This window comes from Pristis pectinata, chromosome 28, assembly GCF_009764475.1.
Source record: "Pristis pectinata isolate sPriPec2 chromosome 28, sPriPec2.1.pri, whole genome shotgun sequence".
In the NCBI taxonomy this organism is placed as follows: domain Eukaryota; kingdom Metazoa; phylum Chordata; class Chondrichthyes; order Rhinopristiformes; family Pristidae; genus Pristis; species Pristis pectinata.
This window is the reverse complement of record NC_067432.1, coordinates 28,501,415-28,523,263: the sequence shown is the minus strand read 5'-3', so window position 1 is coordinate 28,523,263 and position 21,849 is coordinate 28,501,415. Positions and strand designations below refer to the sequence as shown.

The window sequence follows — 21,849 nt, the reverse complement described above, 5'->3', positions numbered from 1 at the left end:
AGGAACTATTAAAAAGTGTTTAAGAATAGAGTATACCTAATCACAAGACAGCTGAGAAAAACTAGCATTTATATAATGCATTTCACAATCTCCAGATGTCTCAAAGCCGTTTACAGCCAAAGAAGTAATTCGTAAAATGTGTAGTCACTGTTGCAGTGCATGAAACACAGCAGCCAATTTACACGTAGCTGGATCCCATTAAAAGCAGTGTGGTAATAACCAGATAATCACTTTTAGTTGGGCAGTTTATTGGTGAAACCTCAGCTAGACTTCAAGATCGTGACTTTCCCACTACTGAAAACATCACAACACCTACCCTGTCGATCTCCCTTTGGATCTTATCCATTTGAATAAGGTCAATTGACATTCTTCTAAACTCCAAGGACTAGAGGCCCAAAGGCCCAAACTATTTACTCTCTCTTGGTAGGACAACCCTCTCATCCCAGGAGTTACCCTGGTGAATCTCCCTTTACAATGCCTCCAGTGTTACTGAATCTTTTTTTTAGGACCTAAACTATACATAGTATTCAAGGTGAAGCCTCACCAACACCCTGTACAATTATAACAAAAACTCCCTATTTTTAAACCCTATTGCATTGAAGGTCAAAATGCCATTTGCCTTCTTTGTTGGACCTGCCTGCCACCTTTTTGTGATTCACGCACTCAAACAATTAGATCCTTTGTACTTCACTCACTTGCATTCTAAATCCATTTAAATAATAATCTGCCTTTTGATTTCTGTTACCGAAGTGTATGACCTCACACTTACATTAAACTCCACTTGCCCACTCATTCAATCTATCTATATCCAGTTGCAGAATCATAGTACCCTTAATCACAACATGCCCTTCTGCTTATTTTCATATTTATCTGCAAATTTGGAAATCTTACCTACTGTTCTTTCCTCCAGGTCATTAATGTAAATAGTGAACAATTGCAGGCCAAGAACTGATACGTGTGGTACTCCACTAGTTACCTCCCTCAATTCTGAAAAGGACCCACTTATTCCAACTCTGTCTTCTATAAGACAGCCACTTTTCAATCCACTCTAACACACTTCCTCTGATACCCAGAAGTCCAAGTCAATAGTTCCCTGAAAGTGGCAACACAAATAGATTAGATGGTGAAGGCAGCATGTGGCATGTTTGCCTTCATAGGTCGGGGCACAGAACATAGTGGTTAGGACATTATGTTGCAACTTTACAAAACACTGGTTAGACAGCATTTGGAGTACTGTGTGTTGTTCTGGTTGCCACACTAATAGGAAGGATGCAATTGCACTGGAGAAGGTACAGAGGAGATTCAGCAGGATGTTGCTTTGATTGGAGGACTTCAGTTATGGGAAGAGATTGGATAAGCTAGGCTTGTTATCCCTGGAGTGAAGGAGGGTGAGGTGACCTGCTTGAGGTATAGAAGATCATGAAAAGCAGAGACAGCATAGTCAGTAAAAAAATCTTTTTCCCCATAGTAAGGAGCATCATAACAAGCGGACACAGGTTTAAGGAGACAGGAAGAAATTTTAAAGGGGATCTGAGGGGCAAGTTCTTTTACACAGAGAGTGGTTGATATTTGGAATGCAGTGCCAGAAGTGGTGGAATGAGCTATTGTTACTACGTTTAAGAGACACTTAGACAAATGTAAAACCATCTGTACGAACAGTATGCAAGACAAGTTTTTCACTGTACCTCGGTACAAGTGACAATAATAAACCAATGCCAAATATTTAAATAGACAAGGACGTGATGGGCTGAAGGGCACATTTCCGTGCTGTACTACTCTATAAATCAAAACCAATAGGGATAAGCAAACCACTACAAAAGAGTCACAACCATCACCATTTTTCAGTATATACAGCCACAATTCTACCCGAGCAGAACCTACCCATCCCATCTTTGCATCTCCACTACATCTAAACACAAACCTTGGTCCACTACAAAATATCAGTGCTCTACCCACAATCCACCAGACAGGTGGGAAGGATAGATACTGAAGATCATGCCATTTACAATAGTGAGTAAATCAGATTCTCTTAAGGGAACAGGAGTAATTCCAGTTGTCAAACATGGGTAAAGAGAGGTGAAGCTGGTGTCAACTAGAAATCCTAATGATTATAGAAGTGCTAATAAACTCCCCCACCTGGATTAACCTAACACCCACCAGCTCGTGCTCCTCTCCCTCCATCCACCCATTTCTTCTGGCTTCTGCCCTTTTTCCAGTCCTGATGAAGGGTCTCAGCTCAAAATGTCGACTGCTCATTTCCCCCATAAATGCTACCTGACCTGCTGTGTTCCTCCAGCATCTTGTGTGTGTTGGCCCATTATCGCAATACAGTTCATCTCCCAATTCACTCGCCCTGGTCATATCACCAGTAGTTTAGTGAAAAGAACAGAAAGCATTACTTACAAGGAGAGATTGGATAGGCTGAGGTTATTCTCACTGGAACACAGGAAGCTGAGGAGTGGCCCTATAGAGATTTATAAAACTTGAGGGGCATAATAGTCAAAAGTCTTTTTCTGGGCAGGGGGGGAGGGGGGAAAAGCAGAGTCTAAAACTAGAGGCATGAGTTTAAGCGAGAAGGAAGAAATTTAAAGGAGATGTGAGGGGGCAACTTATTCCACAGAGGGTAGTGGGTACACAGAACAAGCTGCCAGAGGAGGTGATGGAGGCAGATACAATTACAATGTTTAAAAAGCATTTGTACAGGTTCTTGAATAGGAAAGGCAGAGGGATATGGGCCTAATGCAAGCAAATGGGATTAGCGAAGATAGGCAACATGGTCAGCATGGACAAGTTAGGCCAAAGGGCTTGTTTTTGTGCTGTACAATTCAAAGATTCTATTCAAAATGAATTACAAACCATGATGGTAAACAACTGAAGAACATTAAAGTTATCCTGAGATTAAATGGTACTAGCGTAATTCAACCAGTCAAACCAAATTTTCCCACTGGCAACATTTGAAATTGCTTCTCGTTCAAGCTCCAAATATAATTCTGCCAGCAAAAAAGGAAACTCCACAGCTGTAAGAGAATCAAAATCTCCATCAGACCACATGGAAGAACTCCAGGACCAAGGCAGGAATAGTGATACTGCTGAGAAGTGATCCAAGGTTCACTGAGCTCTCACATAAGTAGCTGACTCACAAAGACCAGGAGAATTGAAGTTTGATCTTCAGCCCCTGTAGAATTTATGTATCAATGGCTTGGAAGAAAGCAGGGAGTAATCTGGGGAGAAAAGGACCTGAAGAAGCAGAAGGCAAGGAGAGTCTTAAAATGATTCCTTCTCAGTAAATTGTGGTCAGGAATGCACTGCTTGACTGATTTAATAACAACTTCTGCTAAATGAAATATGTTAAACATTTGAAGGGGAAATTTTTGGGGCTTTATGGAAAGCTGGGAATGAAATTAATGGGCTAATTCTTTCAAAAGAGCCAACAAAAGTACAATGGACCAAATGGCCTCCACCTGTCACCCATAGAACTACATGTAATCTAGTAATTTACCAATATTCACAAACTAATCTTATATGGATAATGGCCACTTCAGTGAGAAATCAATGTATGATCAGAAGCCATGAAACTATACCCCTTACCTCAATGGAAGGGAAGAGTAATTCAGCAAGTTGCTAAATGAAGATCAGAGTGCTGGATTGTGTTGCAGACAAAGCATGAAAATGAATAGGCCTAAAAGACATGACAGATGTATGACTTTTCAGAATGTGTTTTTCTAGTTACAAATCTGAGGCACATTCTGAGGAATGTATGTCTCTTGTACATATTGTTTTTTGGAGGGAACAGAGGTGGGCATTTCTAGTTTGCATTTGCTACATTTTTTAAAATGTAGGGATGAGAAGTGAAGTTGGCTAGATTTAACCTACACTTAACATTACTTTCTCATCTATGGGAGGACGCATCTAAATTATACCTTAAGTGAAGTCAGACCCTAATCTAGTCTTAATATTAAACTGAATTACACTGCATAGTTGGGACTATCATTCTTTGGGGCTGCAAATCTAATTCCTAGCTAACTGTTAATAAGATTTACACCAGGGTTAGTAATCTCACTTCAATAATAGAGAAACAGAAATATTTCTCAATATCCTGATCCATTTTCTACCCTGAATGAGAAATATAAAAAAAGACAGATTAACTGGCCAACCATCTCGGTATGGTTCACAACTCTCATTGTGTTGGCTTGTAAATGAGTCAATGCACTTGAAAATCATTATTTGTATTTGAACACTTCGAGGTGATTTCAAATGTATAAAAAAGGCACAATACCAATGTTAACATAGAAATACCTTGCATCATTGCCGTGCAACCAAATAATGCTATGCACAGAAGGTTTATACAGCAACTGTAAAATACTTCATAATTTACTCACCAAAATGCAGTCCACTTTTGATTGTACAGTTTTGCTGTGGAGAGAAAGAAAATTAATACTATATTATGTTTAAATCTAAGTAAGATCATTTGAAGTATTTCTATGACATTTTGCTTAGAGATTTATCTGTGTGGTTGCATTATTAGTTTTTAAATATAAAAAACCTTGGATTTATATACAGAACTGTTTAGAGATCCCAGAAGGCCATGTTGTCTCAGCAAAACATGTGAATTAAGCAAAGAAAGGGAATACACTTCCATCATAAAAAGCATATTTTTAAAAAAATTAATCTTTAGCCCAGAGGACTGCTGAGGCTCGTCTGTCAAGTTTATTCATAGGAGTGATCAATAGATTTCTGGATACTAAAAGGAATCAAGGGATATGGGAGTAATGCAGGAAAATGGTACTGAGGTACCAGATCAACAATGATCTTGGTGAATGGCAGAACAGGTTTGTAGGACCAGATGGCCTACGTCTGCTCCTATTTCTTAACTCCAGATGTAAAGCAAACCTTGGCAAATGATTAAAATTGTCGGCAGGTTTGATGAAGATAACAGGATTGCTTCTTAGTGAGTGTAATTGCAACTGTGTTCACTAAGAACCAATATTGACATTGTCGTCAAATCTGCCAACAAGGATGGTGCTGTTGTAGTCTGGTGAACTGACCTCTGAACTGCAGTGGCCAAACATCAGCTCTTGGATACATCCACATCCCTCTGGACCATAACCCCGCCACTGAACATCAGGCCATTGGTATTCACCTTACAGTGCTCCAGAGCTGCACACCCACTTCTAATTCCTACCCAAGATCCACAATGAGGACTGCCCACGCAGACCCATTATTTCAGCCTGTTCTTGTCCCACCAACCTTGCTTCTTCCTACCTTGACTCCATCCTTTCTCATCTGGTCCAATCCTTTCCCACATACATCCATGACACTTTGGTTGCCAATTGCCATTACAAAAGTTTCCAGTTCCCTGCTCCCAACCAGTTCATCTTTACCATGGACATACAATACCTCCACACCTCTATCCGACATGAGGAGGGTCTGAGGACCCTCTGCTTCTTTGAACAGAGGAACATCCGGTTCCCCTCCATCAACAAACTCATTTACCTGCTGAACTCATCCTCATATTGAACAACTTTCCCTTCAACTCTACTCACTTTCTCCAGATCAGAGGTGTGGCTAAGGGCACCAGCATGGGCCCAAGCTGCCATTTTGTGGGATACGTAGAACAGCCCTACTTGGGCCACTCCCTCAAATTTTTTTTCCCCCTGGTACATTGACAACTGTACAGGTGCTGTTTCTTGCACCCACTCAGAACTCAGATTTTATCATTTTTGCTGCCAATTTCCACCCACCCTTCACCTTTGTCTGGTCCATTCTCTGATTCTTCCCTTCCTGGATCTCTCCATCTCGGGGGATAGGCTAGTCACAAACATCGATTACAAAGGCATAACTGCTGTCTTGATTATACTTCCTCCCACTCAGTCTCTTGTAAGGACATAATTGCATTCCCTCAGCTCCCCCACCTCCGTCACATTTGCTCCAATGACGAGATGCCTCTGAAATATCTTCCTTTTTCCTGGACTGTGGCTTTCCCTCTAGCATAGCAGACAGAGCCATTGACTGCATCTCATTTATTTCCTGCACCCCTATTCTCACCCGGTCTCCTCCTGGATGGAGCAAGAAGAGTTTCCCTGTTCTTTTCTTACACCCCACCAGCCTCCACATTCAATGGATCATCCTTTGTAAATTCTTCCAGTTCTAACAAGATATATAGATATTAAATATTTAGTAGTCACGTGTACATCAAAACACACAGTGAAATGCGTCTTTTTGCGTTACTGAGGATATGTTGTGGGCAGCCCGCAAGTGTCGCCACTCTTCTGGCACCAGAGTCGCATGTCCACAGCTCCTAACCTGTACGTCTTTGGAACGTGGGAGGAAACCCACGCAGACACGGGGAGAACGTACAAACTCCTTACAGACAGCGGCAGGAATTGAACCCAGGTCGCTGACTTTGTAATAGCGTTATGCTAACCGCTACACCACCATGATTCCACCACCAGACGCATGTTCCAAGAAAGCTCACCAGCTCCTCTACTTCCTCAGGAGGCTAAAGAAACTTGGTATGTCCCCTTTGACCCTCACCACTTTTTATCGATGCGCCATACAAAACATCCTATCCAGATGCATCACTGCTTAGTATGGCAACCTCGCTGCCCGAGACTGCAAGAAACTGCAGACAGTTGTGGATACAGCTCAGCACATCACGGACACCAGCCTCCCCTCCATGAACTCTGTCCATATCTCTCGCTGCCTTGGTGAAGCAGCCAACATAATCAAAGACCCCACCCACCCCGGACATTCTCTCTTCTCCCCCCTCCCATCAGGCAGAAGATACAAAAGCCTGAAAGCATGTACCACCAGGCTCAAGGACAGCTTCTATCCCACTGTTATAAGACTATTGAACGGTCCCCTAGTACGATAAGATGGACTCTTGACCTCACAATCTACCTCATCATGACCTTGCAACCTATGGTCTGCCTGCACTGCACTCTCTCTGTAGCTGTTACACTTCATTCTGCATTCTGTTATTGTTTTCTCATGTACTACCTCCATGCACTGATGTGATGAAACAATCTGTATAGATGGCATGCAAAACAAAGTTTTTCACTGTACCTTGGTACATGCGACAATAATAAAGCAATTTACCCTCTCCTTTCAGCATTTCATAAGGACCACTCCGGCTGTCACTCCCCGCCTTACAGTTTCCCCACAGAGCCCCAGGAGATGCAATACCTGTCCTTTCACCTCCCCTTTTCCCAGTATCCAAGTGCCCATTTAATAATGTCTAATACTGGTCTTTTTTGTTCTACAGTTGTACCACTGAAACCCATTTTAGCTGGTGTCATAGGGCAGACACGGTAGTGTAGCGATTAGCGTAATGCTATTACAGCGCCAGCGACCTGGGTTCAATTCCAGCCACTGTCTGTAAGGAGTTTGTACGTTCTCCACGTGACTGCATGAGCTTCCTCCAGGTGCTCCGGTTTCCTCCCACATTCCAAAGACGTACAGGTTAGGAAGTTGTGGGCATGCTATATTGGCGCCAGAAGCGTGACGACACTTGCGGGTAGCCCCCAGAACACTCTACACAAAAAGATGCATTTCACTGTGTGTTTCGATGTACATGTGACCAATAAAGATAAAGAAAGAAGATATAGTCCTTCCAGATAAAGCAGCAATTCACTTACACTTCTTCCAATCTAGTGTACTGTTTCGGTGTTCATGATGTGGTCTCCTCTAACAGGAGAAATCAAATGTAAATTGCGTGATAGCTTTGCAGCACACTTGCCTTCAGTCCACAGGAGCGCCCCCAAGCTACTGGTTGCCCGCAGCTTTAGATTCACCATCCCACCCTCACTCGGACCTGTCTCTGGCCTCCTGCACTGTTACAAGAAATTGAATGCAAGATTGAGGAACACCACCTCATCTTCCATCTGGGCAAGTTGCAGTCTTCAGGATTCAATGTCAAATTCTCCAAATTTAGATGGCTCAGTCTTCCTTCTTCTGTATCAGAAGAAGTCATTTCTACAAGTCATCATGTTTGCTCAGTTTTTCTTATTCTGTTTATATCATCTGGCATGTCCCACAGCCTCACCAGATAAAGAAACTTAAAATGCTGGCAAAAGCCTCCATGAACCCATTTGGGCTTACACTATCAGAGATATTCCCTTTGTTCTACATATTCCCCCCCCACCCCCACTGAAAACTAACTTATTTGTCTCTTTCCCAGTTCTGATAAAGGGACCCAGAACCAAAACGTTAACATTTTCTCCTTCCACAAAAGCTGCCTGACCAGCTGAGTACTTTGAGCATTTTCTGTTTTCACTTAAAATAAATTGCAATCTTCATTTGCAATAAAGATGCTGCCTGGATTGGAGAGCATGTCTTGTGAGAATAGGATGAGCGAGCTAGGGCTTCTCTCTTTGGAGCAAAGGAGGATGAGAGGTGACTTGATAGAAGTGTACAAGATAAGAGGCATAGATCGAGTGGACAAAGACCTTTTTCCCAGGGCGAAAATGACTAACACAAGGGGGCATAATTTTAAGGTGATCGGAGGAAGGTATATAGGGGATGTCAGAAGTTGTTTTTTGTTTATATACATACACACACACACACACACACACGCACACACACACACACACACACACACACACACACACAGAGTGGTGCATGTGTGGAACACACTGCCAGCAGATGCAGATAAATGAGGGACATTTAAGAGATTCTTAGATAGACACATGAAAGATAGAAAAATGGAGGGCTATGTGGGACTAAAGGGTTAGATAGATCTTAGAGTAGGATAAAACGTCATCACATCATGGGCCGAAGGGCCTGTACTGTGCTGTATTGCTCTATGTTCCAAGTTCATTTCATGAACTTTGTAAGAATTTTGTTTTGCTTGCCCTTACATTAAAGGCCTTAAACAATTTTACTAACATGATGCTGTTTTTGAGTGTCTGTGCTATGTTACTGCTCTCAACTTTATGAATTATGTTGCCTTGAAAATAATTCCTGAAGATCCCAAGGTTTGCTTATAAATACAATTCAAGAATTTGTAGAGGTTTTAGCAGATAGCCTGTTCAAAAATCTGGGGAAAATTTTAGCCATGTGCACCTAAAAGATACCTTTTCGGAAATGCTCCATTGGAAAGAAAGAGAATGGCACTTTCCATAATTTAATTATGAAAAACAATTTTTTTTTGTAGGCTAATAGATAGTGAAGATAAAGAATATACTTATTCTCATGGTCATGCCTAGTCAATTGAAATATTGAATTTTTTCATTCCCAGGATAAATTCTGCATTCTACAAAATGTCACAATTTAATATTAAAACACAGTCAATACTGGAGAAAGATAAAATACTGTTCACAAAAACAACTATCACAGAACCAACAACAAACTCGGAGCTTTTTCTCTTGGAAATATGGAACAATACACAGCTTTGCAAGGTTTCCAATACACCTTATAATTCATTCAACCTGAATTCCAAGACTCTGACAACACAAAATTATCTTGGTCAAAGCCATTTTCTTACAAATAGCTTGGTGCTCATGAGAGCCAAAGTAACACAATGAATCACACAAAATATTATAAAATGTTCCTTATATAATGTGGTATTCTTCACTGATGAAAAGTGTTTAATACTCAGATGAAATTCCTTGCTCCAAATCTTTTACAAACTGCACCCAACCATCCTCAGTGTCATTCTGTTCAATCTGCACTGCACCTCCTCCAAAGGTTTAGATAAGTTGATATCTTGCGCCCAAAGCCATAAACTGAACAACTGTTAGAGCCCCAGAATAAAAAAATTTCAGCGTGATGGATGTGAAGTCTGTTGTGTTCTGTATCTGAAACACAATAAATTTCAAACCCACTGCAATGCACCCTTTTATTCTGGCCATAGCTCTTTATAACTTCTTGCTGCCATTTGTATTGTTGTAAATCCAAGCGTACCCATAATACAATCTCCCCCTTTATCCAAGTGATTCACTTGATTAAAAAGCAGTTTCTTGCTCAGATCTCCAAGTTGCCACATTCTAACAAAAGGAAAATTGTGCCCTTATTGCTGCTTTATCATTACTCTTTCTCCCCACCTTCCATTAATTAACTAATGGTGAGCTTGTTGGTACTAAGTCAACACCGGTATTCTCATAACTGAAGGTTTTCAGAAAGATGTTTTATGCAATGGAATAACAATCCAAGCATGGAATAGGGCCCAAACTTTTATGATGTGTTCCAATTAAACACTGGAGATAACCATTTCTCTGATTTTGCTGGACAACATGCATGATATTTTCTTACAATGAAAACTGTTAATTATAAAGCAGATGCACAAAATTATATTTTGGTCTGACATTACATGGGAATAATCACAATCTTAAGGGCATGAGGTGTGGACAGGCTACTCCTGCTCCTTTATTCTTGCATTTTAAGACAAATTGGAGATGACCAAATGTCTTTGCAATCTATACTCTATTTCAATTTTTTTGAGAGACCTAACCCTCAGATACCTGAACAAGCTATGGAATGCAGCCCTACTGACCAAATCCACATTCCCCCACCCCACACACTCTCACTTTCTTGTACCCACATTGTTACCTGACCAAAAGATCAGATAATATTGAAGTTCTGATTTCTCTGTACCTTTTAACTAATTTATAAAAATATTCTGTAATTACAATTGCAGAATACTTGCATACATATTAAGAGTATAAATAATTATTCAAAACTAATTTACAAACTTATTCTGATGATTTAAATTGCCCCTCCCCAAATTATCAGGTTCTGATATTGCGGAACTTCAGCCAACACGTCATGGGAATTTCACGGTTTCCAAGTTGACAGAGATTATTGCATTATGACAAAATGTTTTATAAGATGGGGAGGGATGGAGCAAAGACTGCACCATCTTCAGAGGGAAGACTGAATAAATACTTGGAGGCAAGGAAAATATCAGACAATGGAAAGGTAAAAGGACAATGAGAAGTTCAAACAAAAGGGCTTAAGTGTGTAATGTTTTATTTGAAAATTTTAAAATTGTTTTGCAATCATTTCTATTTTCTAAGCATTACAGGATACACAAGATACAAAATTATCATCCTTAACCAGCATTTTGCCCATATTTCCCTGGAGAAAAATCTAGTAATTATTCAAATATTGGAGATAATAAAAAAAATCGCATCATGTAATTTATAGCAAATCCATTAGTTATTATGGTGATCAGTTGTTTATGTTTCCAGACTAATAATATATTTCCCAGGAAAATACCAACTTAAATTAATTATACACTGATGAATTTATCACCCCAGATACATAACAGCTGCAAAAAAAAGTGCAACAGCAACAAATGCAGAAAAAGTTTACAAATTAGGTACTTGTGGATTCTGTCTACTGTCAATCTATAAGATGGCAAATTATATTTTTTCCCTTCTTAGGGAATCTCTCATTGTCAATAATGATTTGCTTCCTTTTAGCTCTGTTCATTCCAAGGTGGCTAAAGAATCATGTAGGATCTGCAGATTTTGTTTTAAATTCCTGTTTCAGAATCTGGGCATTGCTGGCAAGGCAAGCATTTATTAACCACTGCTAGCTGCCCAAGAAGGTGATGGTGAGCTGTCTTCATGAATCATTGCAGTATTCCCGCAGTGCTGTTGGGGAAGGAGTTCCAGGATTTAGACAAGAGGTTACATATTTCCAAGTGAGCAAGTGATGGTGTTCCCATTCCCTCAAAACCTCATCCTTTTTTTGCAGCAGAGGTCGAAGGTTTGGGAGGTGCTATTGGAATGGTCAGGTGAGTAACTAGTGGTTGACTTGGTAGCTGGCACACGCTGCAGCCATCATATGGACGGAATGAATGTTCTGGATGGTAGATGGGGTACAAAGAAATGGGCTTCTGCTCTGCATGGCATCAAGCTTCTTGAGAGTTGTTTGAGCTGCATTCATTCAGGGAAGTGGAGAGTACTCCATTAACCTCCTGATTGGCACCTTGGAGACTGCAGAAAGTCTTTGGGGTTTCAAAAGGAAGTCAAAATGCAGGATACCCAGGCTCTGACCTGCCCAAACAGCCACAGCTGGTTGTGTTTAGGTTCTGGTCAAGAGCTGCTGCCAGGATGTTAATGTTGGGGGACTTAGCCATAAGATGGTCATTTAATGTCAAGAGTAGGTGATGAGACTCTCCCCTGTTGAAGGTGGTCACTGCCTGGCACTAGTCATATATTATCCCATCCTCAGATATTTCATACAGGCATGAATTGCTGAGGAAACATTGCTGAGGAGTTGCAAATGGAATTGCACATTGCCTAATCATCAGCAAACATCCCCATTTCTGCTAACATGGCAGAAGGAAGATCATTGTGCTTGACAGAACAAATGGGTGGGTTATTAAGGATCTCATCCTCTGCTGAAACTCAGGAGCAGACAGCTTGTTTCCAGCCTTAATATGAGAACAGTGGCCCAGGAGAGAATAATGCTATTGATGAGCCTACCCTCCCCATAGATTTGAAGTATTTCTTATAGACAACCTTGATTAGTACCTCTCCGACAGTTTGAGGCACCAATTTCCACATCTGTGAAGCATATAGGACAACAAGGATCAAACAAGGCCACGTGCTAGGTTTAAGGCCTTGTCTTTTAAAGTGCTTTTACAGTCAGCAAAGGCCATGCTGATTCACCGATGGTGTTGATGAATCCTGTCACAGCTGTCCACTTTCACTGAAATATGGTTGTGGCATGGATCTTCATTGCTGGTGGTAGTGGGGGGGAATCTTGATCAGCTAGGTAAAGTGGGCCAAAGAATGGCAAATGGCTTTCAATTCAGGCAAGTGCAAGGTGTGCATTTTGGGAAGTCAAACCAGAGTAAGTCTCTCACAGTAAACAGTACATAGTTCCCTGAAAGTGGGGTTACAGGTAGACAGGGTGGTGAAGCGGCATTTGGCACACTGGCCTTCATTGGTCAGGGCACTGAGTATAGAGTTGGGATGTTATGTTGCAGTTGTACAAGACATTTGTGAGGCCACACCAGGAGTATTGTGCACACTTTTAGTAACCCTGTTGGAAAGAGTAACTAGCTGGAAAGAGTACAAAAGAAAACTTACGAGAATGTCACCATGGCCTGAGAAATAGGGAGAGGATGGGCAGGCTGGATCTTTATTCCTCGGAGTGTAGGAGATTGAGGGGTGATCTTATAGAGGTGTATAAAATCATGAGGGGCATAGACAGGGTGAAAGCACAGTCTCCTCTTTCCCCCTCCCCCAGGAAAATTGAATCAAAAGCTAGAGGGAATAGGTTTAAGGTGAGAAGGGAAAGATTTAAAAGGGACCCGGGGGACAAGTTCTTCACGCAGAGGGTGGTGGGTATATGGAAAAGTTACCAGAGAAAATGGTTGAGGCAGGTACATAAAAAACATTTGAAAGACATTTGGACAGGTTCATGGATAGGAAACATTGAGAGATAAGGGCCAAATGGATCAAGCTTAGATTGGCATTTTATCCGGCATGGACAAGTTGGGCTGAAGAGCCTGTTCCATGCCATATTACTGTATGACTCTAATTAATGACAACAGGATTGCTGGGGATAGCTAATAAGAAAAAAAATTAAACCACTTAAGAGAAAAATGTCAACAGATACTAGAGGGGTATTTTCCGTTCAAGGGAGAAGCGAATATTTCGATTGCAGTCACAAAATTAGAGACCTCAATTCAAAAGACACTAAAGTTAGTCAAAACCTGATAAAAGATTTCTGCACTAAGGCTACTTAAGGGCTGCAGCAAGTACCATGTCCATTGCAAAAGTAACAGGATTGTTCAGATGTACTCCAAACCATTAAATTTGAAACAAGGAAAATTACAATGTCAACACAAGCTGCCACATCGAGCTTTACAGACTCAAAGTTCATTTAACCCAAATATCCCTGATCCTATTTAACCAGATGTTTCAAAAATGCAGTATTACCCTTGACACTCCTGAACCAGAGTCCTAACCTTCACTGCCCATCCCTCGCACGATGCTGATGGTTAAGCTTTCTTCAACACTAGTTTGATGCATTGTCCAAGATACAGTGGCATGCAAAAGTTTGGGCACCCCTGGTCAAAATTCCTGTTACTGTGAATAGCTAAGCGAGTAAAAGATGACCTGATTTTCAAAAGGCATAAAGTTAAAGATGACACATTTCTTTAATATTTTAAGCAAAATTATTTTTATTTCCATCTTTTACAGTTTCAAAATAACAAAAAAAGGAAAAGGGCCCGAAGCAAAAGTTTGGGCACCCTGTATGGTCAGTACTTAGTAACACCCCTTTTGGCAGGTATCACAGCTTGTAAATCCTCTCTGTAGCCAGCTAAGAGTCCTCCACTTCTTGTCTGGGGGATTTTCACCCATTCTTCCTTGCAAAAGGCTTCTAGTTCTGTGAGATTCTCAGGCCATCTTGCATGCACTGCTCTTCTGAGGTCTATCCACAGATTTTCATTGATGTTTAGGTCGGAGGACTGTGAGGGCCATGGCAAAACCTTCAGCTTGTGCCTCTTGAGGTGTGCTTAGGATCGTTATCCTGTTGTAGAAGCCATCCTCTTTTCATCTTCAGCGTTTTTATAGACGGTGTGATGTTTCCTTCCAGAATTTGCTGGTATTTAATTGAATTCATTCTTCCCTCTACCAGTGAAATGTTCCCCGTGCCACTGGCTGCAACACAAGCCCCAAGCATGATCGATCCACCCCCGTGCTTAACAGTTGGAGAGGTGTTCATTTCATGAAATTCTGCACCCTTTTTTCTCCAAACATACCTTTGCTCATTGCGGCCAAGAAGTTCTATATTAACTTCATCAGTCCACAGGACTTGTTTCCAAAATGCATCAGGCTTGTTTAGATGTTCCTTTACAAACTTCTGACGCTGAATTTTGTGGTGAGGACGCAGGAAAGGTTTTCTTCTGATGACTCTTCCACGAAGGTCATATTTGTGCAGGTGTCGCTGGACAGTAGAACAGTGCACCACCACTCCAGAGTCTGCTAAATCTTCCTGAAGGTCTTTTGCAGTCAAACGGGGGTTTTGATTTGCCTTTCTAGCAATCCTACAAGCAGCTCTCTTGGAAATTTGTCTTGGTCTTCCAGAACTCAACTTGACCTCCACCATTCCCGTTAACTGCCATTTCTTAATTATATTACGAACTGAGGAAATGGCTACCTGAAAATGCTTTGCTATCTTCTTATAGCCTTCTCCTGCTTTGTGGGCATCATTTATTTTAATTTTCAGAGTGCTAGGCAGCTGCTTAGAGGAGCCCATGGCTGCTGACTGTTAAGACAAAGTTTGAGGAGTCAGGGTATTTATAAAGCTTTGAAATTTCCATCACCTGGCCTTTCCTAACGATGACTGTGAACAAGTCATAGCCGTAACAAGCTAATGAAGGTCTGAGACCTTGGTAAAAGTTATCTGAGAGCTCAAATCTCTTGGGGTGCCCAAACTTTTGCATGGTGCTCCTTTCCTCTTTTCACTCTAAAATTGTACAAAAATAATACACTAATCTTGCTTAAAATGTTGAAAAGAACGTTTCATCTTTAACTTAAAGACTTTTGGAGATCAGTTCATCTTCTACTCACTTAACTATTCACAGTAACAGAAATTTGGACCAGGGATGCCCAAACTTTTGCATGCCGCTGTACTAAAATCCTCTAATGCATTCAAGCCTCAGATGCCAGGCTCCAAGACCACACCTCCCAACTCTATTCCAAATGCAATATTGGTTCTATTATGCAATCTGTTGGTTCACTTTTATATATCTACTCTGTTCATCGGCATTCATTTCAGCTCTAGTTTCAGCTCCTATTTCCCTTTCTCTTTGCGTCCTACCTTCTTATGAGTAACATCTTGTAACGAGATCCTGGGTACCTAAACATTTCATAAACATTGTCAACCATAGTGTGGTGTATTTTATGTTTTAAAACACAAATCACAAAGTTAATTTGCAGGTACAGAAATCATCCAGAAAATAAAATGTTATTACACAGGGTTGAACTTCAGGGACTTGCAAAGGCTGCACCTGGAATACTGGACACTGTTTTGGTCTTCTTAGCTGTGGAAGGATACACATGCCTGAGAGGAAGTTCAACAGAAGTTCACTACCTTGATTTTGGAGATGAGGGAATAGTCCAATGAGGGAAAGTAGGTGGACTAAGTCTATATTTCCTGGAGTTTAAATCAATGAGTGGCAAACACATTGAAACATAAAAACTCCAGAAGGAATAGATGCTGGCATCTTATTAGTTGAGCAGGGGATCTAGACTAGGGCATAAAATCACAGAATAAAAGACTGATCATTTAGTACTGAGAAGAGAAATTCCTGTAAAGCACGCTGAATCTTTAAAACCCTCTGCACTACAACTCTGTGGATATTAAGTGGTTGTGTATATTTAAGATATATCAGAAGAATTTTTTTTAAGCAACTAATGGGATCTAGGGACATGGGGATAGTGGCAGAAGTTGGAATGAAGGTGGAGGATTGGCCACCAACTTATTGAATGGCATCCTGATCATTTTATTTATACTCCAGCTTTTATTTATGCCCTTACGTGATAGTTAATCTATTTGTTGATTACGGCATGCCTGGTCTTCCTTCCTGCCTGAGCTTGTCCCAAACCAGCCATCCAACACCCTCAAACCAGACCCAGATCCTAGTTTCTTGTTTCCTTAAACAGATCCAAACCTACATTTCCTTATCCTCCAACCACGTTACAGCAGTTGGTACCACTTGTGCTGTAGTTTCAGATCCAGAACAGCAGCAACAGGAAGGCCATCTGACCCAGGGAATAGAACTTTTAATATTACAACAGCTTTCAAATAGTTGTTACCACATACTTAAACTGTCATCTTGCTTTATGCTCCTGGGTTCAAAAAAATCTCAAACCGAGCACATCAAATCTCTATGTTGCTCCTCAGTCAGAGAGAAAAAAAACTACATAGCCGTTAAAACCAGGAGGAAATTGCTCATGTTTGTCTGTTTGCTATGTAATAGCCAGAACTCAGAATTACATGGTTCTCTGACAGGCCATCTTGCTTTAGCACCAAATTAAGTTAACAAGGTTAGTCCTCTGCCATGAATTTATCATCTATTTCAGCCATTGAACAACAACATTACAGATTATTTTTATTATTATCGGCAACACTGATTGAACAGGTGAAACACATTTAACTTGCACTTTGTAGAGTACACTGCATTTACAACTCACAATGCAATCTCTTTCATGATGGAGACATCAAATGTGACTAGATAATTGCTTTGCCACATATGTCCACTGTGTTCAACAAGTTTAGATCAAAATCACTGCACCCATTTTATCCCACAAGGCAACTTAATTTGGTGCTGAAGATGCCCTGTCAGAGGTGCTTGCAATTATAAGTTCCACCTATTACATAGCAAACAAGCAAAAATGATGTTCTGGGAATGATAATTGTTGTGAGTTTCAACTTGTCATGACCCATATTTTATGTTGCATTACACCCACTTCTGTCTTGCATCACCTCTAATCACTCCTGCTTTCTGAACCTACCATGGACCTGTCTTTGTTCTTTTCTCCATTCCCTCACCTCTTATGTTCTCCTTGGCTTTGTACTTGCTTAAAACCCATTACATCTGCAATGCAAGTTCCAATGAAAAGTCAATGACTTGGAACATCGGACCAAACCCTGAATGCCAGTGGTTCCAAAGGAAACTGGTCATCAGCCATGTGTGCCTCTGAAAGTCTCAAACTTCAACACATGCCTAGACAAACAAGGAAGTCCAAGGATCGCCGAAAGTCAAATGTAGTCACAACTGACCTTTGTTCCATTGCTGGACTCACCAAATCCAGCAGTAGAACAGTAACGCACTGAGGAAAGCAGCCAGATGCACTTTACATCTGGCTCACGGGGAATGCTGGTGTAGGAATAGTGAATACATTCATTCAATCCATTTGCAACCCCATGGAAAAAAGGTATGTGCTTACTTACTTTAAATGTTATTATTTGTTAGTGTTTAAGGTGTTTTCATTAGATTTTTAAAAAACTCCCTCCCTCCAGAGACATTACCTGACTTAGTGACTGCTCCCATAAATTCATGTTGAATTCTTTTTAAAGCAGGTCCTTTGTCAGTTTTACCATTCCTCCCTTGAAGGTTTGATTAGTGTTCCAGTCTTCCTTTAAATTTCCCTATCCAATTCGTAGGATAACAGCTTTAAGTTCTGCACTTACAGCATGATTGAGATCATTAACTCTCTAGTGCCAACTTGTATTAAAAAGGGTGTGAATGCACTTACTAGCATAATCAAACAAGTTGCTATGGCACAGGGCACGTGCTGGGTGCTTAGTTCCAGTGGAAATTTGGGAAACTAGAAAAAGTTTCCCAGAACCCAAGTTCAATCCTGACCCTGGGTGCTGTCTGTCTGGAAGTTGCACTTTCTTCCTGTGACCATGTGGGTTTTTAATCCAGGTGCTCTAGTTTCTTCCTACATCCCAAGATGTGCTGAATGGTGGGATAACTAGCTACTGTAAGTTGCTATTGTGGATGAGTGGGGAGCTGATGGCATACGAGAAAGAATAGCTCACAGGGAAATAAGTGGGGAAATGGTTCCAAATGGGGAATCTTATTTATCTGCATAAGCATTCCTATACCACAGTGAGGAGTTTCTAGGTGTTAAGATCTTCATATACTGCACAAATGATATCCTACATCTGGTACAATTTGAAGAATTGACAAGTTTACACTATAACGCCACTGACTCTTTGGAGTATGTCATTTTCAATTTTCAAGGCTTCTTTTTAGCTATAATGAACAGTGCATCATCCTCTGTGCATAGAATTGCACTGTACCCTAAGTTCCCTTAATGCATTTCTCACATTTACAGTCACTTAAACTGGAAAAAAGTTCCAAAAGTATTTAGTCCATGTATTCTGTGGTATTGGGATTGTAGAAAACCATACAAGATTAATTTTAGCATTTCTAGCAAATGGCCCTTAATACTCTTTGGCAGAGTGTAAGCAAACATGCTCGGGGTCCAGTGGATCTATAACAAGGTGGGTTTGCAGGAAGGACCTGAAAGTTAGTTAGGGGTCTACCCTGTATCATTATTCTGGGATGAAAACTAGTAATCCAAGCCAGCTAAGGAAAGCATTGCAGTTTACTGCAATCTATATCACACAGCAGAGAGGAGCAAAGTAGTCTCAAGTGTCAGGTCTCCATGCAATTCCATAGACAGACTCCAGAAAACTAACATTGCTGCAACCCCAACCCCACCCCCAAAATATGGAGACAAGGTGAAGGAAAATAGTCAAGAAATATTTGTTTTACCTTTCCTTCTGCAAGTTTTCCTAAGCCAGAAGAATCCATTAGAAAGTGAACATTTCTTTTAACACTTAGGCAAAGTTCCATGAATTTTCAGAGTTACAAATTTACTATACTGCCTGTTTTGTTTTTACATAAACCATGCAACTATAATCGAGCAGCTGTTCTAACTTTGGGATCCTTCTCACCTTAAATGCATTGCAAATGAAGAAACCTATTGCACCAAACTGAGGAAAAATGGGCAAATACACCAATGTTGCAAACTTTCCTGCCAGCTGTAAAATAGTCACTACAGTACATTCACACCCCAAGTGGCAATTTCAGGGTGTAAAAAAAAGCAAAGGCACAGTTATGCTGAAGGATGATAGAAAGCCTTTAAGCCTGCCTGAATTCCCTAAGCATTGTTTATAGAGCAAGAATACCTAATATATGAGGGTCACCACGCCACCTAAATGAAATTGGTCAAATTTGGTTGCTAAGCTGAACTCAAATTTCTACATTTGAGTTCAGCTTAGCAACCAAAGCTATCCACCAACAGTCAAATGTGAGATAAACTAATTTTATCAACAGTAAGCCATTATGCAAAAAAGAGGAAATTTATTCTTTTATCAACACAGTGTTAGAATCCCAGAATTCTTTAACAGTGCATCACAGACAGCCACAACTCAAGTCAGCCCACCAAGCTTTTCTTGGGGCAGCATCATCTACTTCCTGTGAATAAGAACCAACGTGAAGATTTTCACAATAAACACGGGGAACAATTTTTAACTCTTCATGTGTAGAATCTATGTAGATATTCACCAACCAAATTACCAGAGAAACCAGAGGTTCAGAGAATTTTTTAAACAAAGCACTATTGAATATGTTCAAAAAGGACAAAACAAAATTGCTACTTTGTGCAAAAAAAAGAGCTAGTTTCTTCAATCTGGGTTGCACTGCTCCAACTAGTATCAGGTGCACAATCTGAGAAACCCTAGCAAGAGTTGGGAAAAGTGACTGCATAGACAGTAAAGAACAGATTTCAGATTTATGGAACATAATTAAGGGAATCCTTGGAGATCTACACTTGGACCTCTTACCAGGCTTAGAAGGAATATCAAAATTTACTTTAAATTCAAAGCACACAACAAACATGACAAGCCTTTAAGAGGATACAAAACACATTAGAAGAGTTAACAAGTAATGCAGGGAGACAGAAATCTAAGGATTTTTAAAAAGTTGCAGGTGTAAATTGAAAAAATTAATTTGGATTCAGGGTTTAAATACACAAAGACAAAACAATTTCAAATATGCCAATGAGTTTGGATAAGAGCCTAACAGTTGAATTGTTGCATACTCCACTACAGGAAGGATTTTAGATAGCTGGAAATAGCAAGAAACAGTTCACTAGAAAGATAGGAAGAAAGGGTGGTCATCATTATAAGGAAAGGCTTAAAATAAAGATTCTGATGATGGGTCTTGGACCCAAAAGGTTAACCTGTTTCTTTCCAAAGATAATGCCTGCCCCATTTTGCATTCTTAGCATTTTCTATTTTTATTTCAGATTCTCAGCATCTGTAGGGTTTTTTTTTGAATTTTTAAAATAAAACAGCATCAGTTTAAAAGCAACAAGGATAATAGAAATCCAACATTTTTAAATGATGAAATGCTCAAAAGGCCAGGCTGCATCTTTAGAGATATTCCTGGATTTTATCAGTCCCGATGATGGGTCACTGATTCAGATACACTTGCCTTTCTCCACAAATGATACTTCACCTAAATGTTTTCATTATTTTTTGTCTTGAAAATCAGACTTCTAACATCCATAATTTCAAACAAAAGTATTTTTCCTTTGGTCTAAAATAAAATGTTTTATGTGGAAAAAAAGAGGGAAATGGTTCCTGTCTGTTCATAACTGAACAAACGAGTAGACAGTACAATGAATTCAGGGTCAAACCACAGACAAATGAAAAGGAATTTAGGGTCCTTTATTAAAAAAAACTCAAACTAGAATGTTTTATCGAAGTGGTTACTAAGTCTAAAATCCCTGTCATTTAAAAGACGGGTGTTATTTGAAAAGAAACATTCTGAAATACTCAGTGGAAACTGATAGAAATTATTTGCAGTAACTCCAAATGAACAAGCATTGGCCAAAAGCCTTGTACATGTTACTGCTTCTATGACCCTACAAATACAAATTTTGATATCTGGCAATATCAACTAATAAATAGACAATTCCCCAATGAATACAGTTAAACCAGTTTTGCACACTTTTTTTTTAAAATCCAGAATGAAGAAACTGGTCTCTAAACCAGGAGCAAGAACATAGAGTAAGAGAAAATAACTATCTTGAAATACTAGGATGTCACAAAGTTAAACGTTCCTCATTACATGTGAACATTGCTTGACACTAAGCTCCAAAAAGTTAGTAAAAACAGAAATAAAAGATCCAGCAGCATCTGTGGGAAAAGCAGAGTTGGCATTTCAGGTCAAAGACCCTTCATCAAGTCTGATGCTGCACCATATAAATCCTGTACTCTTCATTTCTTTCACACAATTAGGCATTGTATTGACGATCATCCACCTCATTTTAAGAACCCCAGAAGATAAAATACAAA

At 40.1% G+C, this 21,849-nt stretch overlaps 1 protein-coding gene across 1 annotated transcript in view; it reads right to left on the bottom strand.

Annotated features, from left to right (window-relative positions):
* LOC127583993 (DNA-binding protein RFX7-like) overlaps positions 1-21,849 on the bottom strand; it is a 62,727-nt gene that overhangs the window by 35,436 nt on the left and 5,442 nt on the right. The window contains exon 2 of the mRNA XM_052040470.1: positions 4,380-4,413. Coding sequence (XP_051896430.1) covers positions 4,380-4,413 — 34 coding nt within the window. The remainder of the gene's footprint in view (positions 1-4,379; positions 4,414-21,849) is intronic.